This window comes from Crocuta crocuta, unplaced genomic scaffold (assembly GCF_008692635.1).
Source record: "Crocuta crocuta isolate KB4526 unplaced genomic scaffold, BGI_CrCroc_1.0 scaffold116, whole genome shotgun sequence".
NCBI classification, from domain to species: Eukaryota; Metazoa; Chordata; class Mammalia; order Carnivora; family Hyaenidae; genus Crocuta; species Crocuta crocuta.
Genome location: NW_027531562.1, coordinates 2,757,982 through 2,765,405, shown reverse-complemented (window position 1 = coordinate 2,765,405; position 7,424 = coordinate 2,757,982). Strand labels below are relative to the sequence as shown.

Sequence of the window (7,424 nt, the reverse complement as noted above, 5' to 3'; positions counted from 1 at the left end):
ATTTGTACCTATAGACAGTATAAAAACTAAGACAACTGAGGCCTGTGGTGGCTTAACCAATGTAAGAAGCCATTATGGCTATACCCAATTTGGAGATGGTAAGTTTACTAGCTACCAAAATCTCATTTTTATGAACTCTTTGGGGAGTTCTAAGGGAATAGACTTCCGTGTTTTATAAATGAAGGATTATCCTGAAAAGCCTGAGCCACAATTTAAAGGGTGGCTGGAGTACCTGGTGGCTCAGTTGGTTAAGTGTCTGACTCTTGGTTTCAACTCAGGTCATGATCTCAAGGCTTCATGGATTCAAGCCCTGCATTGGGCTCTGTGCTGGCACCGCGCAGCCTACTTAGGATTCTCTCTCTCTCCATCTCTCTCTGACCCTCCCCCACTTGCACCATCTCTGTGTCTCTCAAAAATAAAATAAATAAACATAAAAAAATAAATAAAAGGGTGGCCAAGGAAGTAACCTAAGAAAGTGTAAAAACAGCTTTGGATTTTTGGCTTTGGATAGACCTGAGTTTAAATCTTTTTTTTTTTTTTTTTTAAAAAGACACATTTATTTAGCGTCATGATCAGACTATTACATTTAGCAATCAACAGTATGGGTGCAAAAAAAAAAAACTACATTAAAAAAACCCTTTGTTGGAATGCTTTACACTTTCCACAGAACAGAAACTAAAATAACCTGTTATACAATTAGTCACAAATACAGTCCTTGAGTTTTTTGCCCATACACATGAGTATTGTCTAAAACATGTCTTCTTTGTAGCAGCTAGGCCCTGCCACCACTGTGCTTGGCTGAGTTCACAAATCTGCTGTAACCTGTAGCTTCCCTGTCACTTCTCTGGCTCTCCTCTCCTGCTAAGCTTTGTTTCCTGGCAGTAATTAAAACCTTCTGCCACTGCCATAGCTACTGCTGCTGCTGGAACCGCCATAGCCACCTTGGTTTTGTGGTTTGGCAAAGTATTGGCCTCCACCACAATAGGGGCCAGAGCTTCTGCCTCCAAAATTTCCTCCTTTCATGGGTCCAAAATTTGAAGACTGATTGTTGTAATTGCCAAAATCATTATAGCTTCCACCACCTCCAAAGTTGCTTCCATCGTTACCAAATCCTTTATAGCCATCCCCACTGCCACCATATCCACCACCACCTCGACTGCCACCAAAGCCACCATGCCCACTGAAGTTTCCTCCACAACCAAAGTTGTCATTCCCACCAAAACCACCTCCACGACCACCACCGAAGTTTCCAGAACCACTTCGACCTCTTTGGCTGGAGGAAGCACTAGCCATCTCTTGTTTAGACAGAGCCTTCCTTACTTCACAGTTGTGGCCGTTCACAGTATGGTATTTTTGAATAACAATCTTGTCTACAGAGTCATGGTCATCAAATGTTACAAAAGCAAAGCCTCTCTTTTTGCCACTGCCTCGGTCAGTCATGATTTCGATCACTTCAATTTTCCCATACTGTTCAAAATAATCTCTTAGATGATGTTCTTCAGTGTCTTCTTTAATGCCACCAACAAAAATCTTTTTCACAGTTAGGTGGGCACCAGGTCTTTGAGAATCTTCTCTTGAGACAGCCCTCTTTGGTTCTACAACTCTTCCATCCACCTTGTGTGGCCTTGCATTCATGGCCGCGTCCACCTCCTCCACAGTGGCATAGGTGACAAACCCAAAGCCTCTGGAGCGCTTGGTGTTTGGATCTCTCATTACCACACAGTCCGTAAGCATTCCCCATTGCTCAAAATGACTCCTCAGACTCTCATCAGTTGTTTCAAAGCTCAAACCTCTGATGAAAAGCTTCCGCAGCTGTTCAGGCTCTTTGGGAGACTCTGACTTAGACATGACGGCGGTGGGAGGCTTTATCGATGCTTACTCGGCGGCGTCCACGGGTAGAAAACAGACCTGTATTTAAATCTTAACTTTACTTTTTATAAGATATGGACTCAGTCCTATTACTTAGATACTCCAAGTTTGAGATGTTCCCTATTTATCTTAAAGAGCTTTTTAAAAAGGGTATAATTCAGGGGTGCCTGGGTGGCCCAGTCAGTTAAGCATTTGACTTCAGCTCAGGTCGTGATTTCATGGTTCATGAGTTCAAGCCCCGCATTAGGTTCTCTGCTGTCAGTGTGGAGCGTGCTTCAGATCCTCTGCCCCTCCCAGACTTTCTGCTCCTCCCTGGTTTTCTGCCCCTACCATTTCTATGTCTCTGCGCCTCCTGGGTATGATCTCTCTCTCAAAAATAAAAAACATTTAATAATAAAAAAAGCATATAACTCACTAGATTTGTTGTTGTGACGTGTACACCTTAGTATGTGTATATAAAAATAAGGCCACATTATGTATTCTGTCTGGTAATTTTTCCCATTTAATAATATGTTATAAATGTTGACCATACCAATAAACTACTATGTTAATAAATATACATCTGTATCATCATGTAATATTCCATTTCAAATGATTTTGAGATTTAAATGTGATAAAATATGTGCATATAACTGTCATATGATAATTTAAAAACAACTACAGAATAGAAATATTATTGAAATTCAGATTTCATATAAATCAACTTCGTGACTGACCTTTGCTATCCAGCAACCACTATGCAGGTGTTTTCCAGCCCCTGTAAAGCAAGACCTTCACACATAATTGCTTCCTATGTCAGGACCAAGATTAATGTGTTTCAGACATCACTGTAGGCATCTGAATGAAGGTAGTTCAGGGACCTGCATAGGAGATGTATGTATGTCTGATGGCAGATAATAGAATAATATTGACACTTTTTGGAGAAAGAAAATATGTATCATACCTAGCTCTAGACCTGGAAGGCCAGCAGACCCCCAGAGGTTTTCTCAGAGATAATTTCTCAGAGCAGAAAGTTAATTTTCATTTCTGTGAAGTCCTTTATTTCCAGAACACTGGAAGTATTTGTTCTCTTCCTTGTGGAACAAAACTCAGTTAATGGCCTTCCCACTTTAGCAAGATTATCAGAACATGAGGAACACTCCAGATTTCTATTTGAAAATATGTGTTCCTCCTACGATATATCTAGTTTTAAAATACCCTCTTTAACATTCCAAGAATTATTTTTGTAAATGATCTTGGCTGCAATTCAAAACACTGTATGTAGCATTTGCCAGACTAGTTCATTGTCCTCCTTGGAGTACTATTTTATAGATGTACTCTCAGATGGTCTGGGATTGACACAGATTCTAGGGGCTGAGCTCCATGATGTCTCTTTAGTCATAAAGGATCAGGTCTAAGAGAGGAACTCTGAAGTCTGTTGCTAGCCATTCTTCTTTTATACTACATCTCTTGAGAAGGATACTCTGAGCTATGAGTGCTGGTGAAAATAGACCCTGCTGGGAAGAGGGGTTTGTGTATTGGCATCTTACGGTGCTGTCCCAATGGCTTCTCCAACTAAGCCAAATGATGTCTCAATTCCTCTACAGAGGTAGTTGTAAATATTCAAAGAGGAGACCTGTTATATGGTTAGCTAATATCTATTGAAGTCCTCCTATTTGTCAAGTGCTGTGCTGGCACCTTAGACAGAGGAGTAAACAAATGGGAGTAGTTCAGCTCTTAGGGGCCTTTTGAATAAGTGGAAAAAACAGGTGATATAAAGCAAATAATGACAACTGTGTTTAGGGAAACTTGACCTACACCAGAAGTCAAGGAGATTTCCTTGAGGAAGTGACATTTGAACTGAGACTTGAATTTAGATGGATAATGAGGGTGAGGGACTGGCACTTCCAGCAAAGGAAACATCTTGTGAGAAGTCCCAGGTGTGTTTGAGAACTGAGAAAAGGGATGTCTGGGTGGCTCAGCTGGTTAAACGTCCTACTCTTGACTTTGGCTCGGGTCATGATCCCCTAATTTGGAGGGTTTAGGCCCTGCTTTGGGCTCCATACTGCTGATAGTACAAAGTCTGCTTGGGATTCTCTCTCCCTTCCTCTCTCTCTCTGGATCTCTCTCTCTCTCCATCTCTCTCAAAATAAATAAATAAACTTAAAAAAATACAATTGAGAAAAGTTCAGTAAGGCTAGAGGGTTGAGAGCTAGGAGGAGGGATGAGACAGGAGATCTGCATGGGGTCAAATCATATAGGGCTTTATAGGCCATTCATATTACACTGCATTTTATTTTAAAGGTGATGGGAAGAAGGAGGATATCATATGTATGAGTTTGCTAGGGCTACCATAGCAAAACACCACAGACTGGATGGCTTAAACAAGTGAAATTTATTTTCTCACAGTCCTTGAGAATGGGAGACCAAAATCAAGGTACTGGAAGAATCAGTTTCTCTAAGGCTTCTCTCTTTAGCTTGCAGATGGCTGCCCTTTTGCTGCCTCTTTATATGGTATTCCTTTGTGTGTGTATGCTCCCAGGGTCTCTTTGTGTATAGAAATTTCCACTTCTTATAAGAATACCAGCCAGATTGGATTAGGGCCCACCATACAGCCACATTTTAACTGAATTGCCTCTTTACAGGCCTTATCTCCAAATGCAGTTACATTCTGAGGTATTTGGGCTTCAACATGTGAATTTTTGGGGGGACACAATTCAGCCCACAATACTATTAATGTGCCTGTCATGTGGAAAATAGATTGGTGACAGGCAATAGTGGATACCCATAGAAGACTACTGAGAAAAACGATGGTGGCCTGATGAGGGTGTGTGTTGTGAAGGTAGAGCAAGGGCAACAGGTCTGAGAAGCATTTTGATGGGAGACTGATGAGATCTGAGGGTCAGAGAGAGGGAGGAGTCAAAGATGACTCCTACATTTCTGGTTTTTGCATCTGGCTAGATACTGATACACTTTATTTCCAAAAAGAACAGTGGGGAAATAGAACAGTGTTCTGGGGAAGAGGATGGGTTTGGTTCTCCTCATGTTGAATTTGAGGCGCCTGTCAGTGATCAGGTAGGGATGATGGGTAGATTGTTTATTGGAGAAGAAATCAGCCTTTGTAACAGACAGAGCCGATTATCATATATACCAACATCTATAACAGACAAAGTTGCTCTTACCTGGCCCTTATTTTACTTTCTTAGGAAAAAATCTGTAGCCTTCTTCAAAAATGTGCTCTTGACTTCCTTAGAAATGTATTTTCAGAGTTTGCTAGACTAGGGTTTGGTAGTTTCTTAAAGCCATTATTGCGGAATATTTCTTGAACAGTTTTTCTTAGCTTGACTTGTGGCTTAACATGCTTAAAGAAATTGCCTAATGTTTATACCCTCTTCTTGAGGATAAAACAAATCTTTTCATTTCCTTCCTGCATGCCAGAGCTTAGGAAAAGATGAAGGCACTAAAGATGAGGTCTGTAAAAGTGATGTAGATTGTAAAACAGAGAGCCTTTTTGTGGAAGCATAGAGTCCCAGGCAGTACAGCTTTGTGGTGACTCGGGGGCCCCTCAGTGGAAGCAAGGGTGTTAGTGGTAGATAGGGAACAGAAAGGCAGTGTTGGGAGGCAGTGGGCTTTGGCCCCAGGGTCACAGTTAGTGGTATTCGGGAAACGAAAGCTGAACTTTGGAGCAGCTGGAAGCAGGCTGGAGCTAAGTCAGAGGTCAGGAAAGAGCTGGGTCAGTCCTGGTAAAAGACAAGATTTTGTTGAGTGTCCTTCCCCATATTACTTCAAGGGCCAAGGAGGAGATAACAACCTTGCTAAAAGGCAGCTGTAAGGAATTAGGGTGACTAATCTATCTGGTTTGCCTAGGCCAGAGGGGTTTCTGAGGTGAGGGACTTTCAGTTCTTTTTTTTTTCTTTTTTTAAACTTTTTAGAATGTTTATTTTTGAGAGTGATAGAGCGTGGGTGGGGGAGGGGCAGAGACGGAGAGAGAGGGAGACATAGAATCTAAAGCGGGCCTCAGGCTCCGAGCTGCCAAAAAGTGCCTGACAAATTGCCCGATGAGGGGCTCGAACCCTCAGACTGTGAGATCATGACCTGAGCCAAAGTTGGACTACTAACTGCCCGAGCCACCCAGGCGCCCCAAGGGACTTGCAGTTCTAAAACTAGGAAAGTCCTGGGGAAATTTCTATGAGTTGGCTACCCTATGAAAAGGTTTGAATAGATCTTGGATCCTGGGTCTTTAAGTGGTGTTAGAAGAAAAACTTTAGTCTGAAGCAAATAAAATGGCGTGATTCACTCATCATAATCTTCTTAGTAAAAGAACTACTATAATTTGCTTTATGTTTTTAATAAATCAAGTAATTTATGTATTGGAGATCATTCAAGTGATCTAATTCTAGTTTGCCTGTAGTTTATGCCTGTTGTCTCATGTCATCAATAGTCCTTTTCAGTCTCAAAAGTGTCCTGATTTGAATGATAAATTGTGTGGTGACTCTGTCTTTAATAAAATGGTCTTTCTAATTCTTAAGAGTATGGTTTTGTGAATCTCAGCAAAACAGGCCAATTTTTATTCATTGTGTTTGACAGTGTTCCTTTTAAGATGATTCACTATTTACTAATCCTAATAAATTATATTTTAAAAATTAAGCTTTTCCATTCAGAAGTACTTGCCCATAGTTCCATCTCTGAAATCAGATTTTATTAAACGCACATATATTCTCTTTAAATCACATTCTACCATCTCATTATTTCACAAAAGTATCATGAATTTAAAAATTTATTTCTAGTCAAAATTTTCATAACATATTATAAGAAATTAGAATTTGAAAAGTGGAAGATGCTTAGTGGCAGAGAGCCAATGAAAATTAACCAAGGGAAGAGGGAAAAGGATTTTCCTATCAAGGAAAAAAATTAAAATTATCTAATGATGTGCTTATTACTCAACTGTATCAGATAATTTGGTATGAAAATCATATTTTATGAATAATAAATTATACAGAATGTCTAAAAATTATTAGTATGAAATAGATATTATTCAAAGAATAAATATAGAGAGTATCTGTGGTATATAAAGAGATTGTACCTCAAATTAACCTCTTTTTAGATTATGAGACATAGATTTGAATACATTGTACATTTGTTTACAACAGAATTGAATTTCCACATTTAATCCATATCGTATATCACCCTGGTCTGGGTTTCCATTTCAATGAATGTTATTGACCACTAGAGGGAGAAACAAGAAAAGCTTTGAAAATTTTGACAAATTTGAGATTAGTTACGTACCAGTAGTAAAATGTGCTAATTGTAGTGAATAAGGATTCAAGGAAGGCATTAACAGATGCTGTTGGTTGTTGGAGATCTGTAAACTCTGTAGATCCTATAGAAATAATGAAACAGAAAGGTCATGTGACTTCTTTAAAGCATGAGGAACAATATACTCTGTGGTTGATCAGCTGAATTATAGTTTTGTTCAATTTGTGCCTTAGGCCAAAGAATAAGTGCAATAAATAAATATATTTAAGGATGAATGATAAAAGGATTGGCTGCTTTAGGCTTCACAGGGGAGAAAAGTG

At 39.7% G+C, this 7,424-nt stretch overlaps 1 protein-coding gene across 1 annotated transcript; it reads right to left on the bottom strand.

Moving 5' to 3' along the window:
• Positions 1-638: 638 nt before the first annotated feature.
• Positions 639-1,848, bottom strand: LOC144238802 (heterogeneous nuclear ribonucleoprotein A1-like). The gene has a single exon (XM_077772717.1). It carries the CDS (start codon positions 1,846-1,848, stop codon positions 886-888), a length of 963 nt encoding a protein of 320 aa, XP_077628843.1. The 3' UTR covers positions 639-885.
• Positions 1,849-7,424: the final 5,576 nt, after the last annotated feature.

Excerpts from the sequence above, each read along its gene's own strand:
- LOC144238802 (XM_077772717.1), bottom strand. The coding sequence starts at position 1,848 with ATGTCTAAGTCAGAGTCTCCCAAAGAGCCTGAACAGCTGCGGAAGCTT.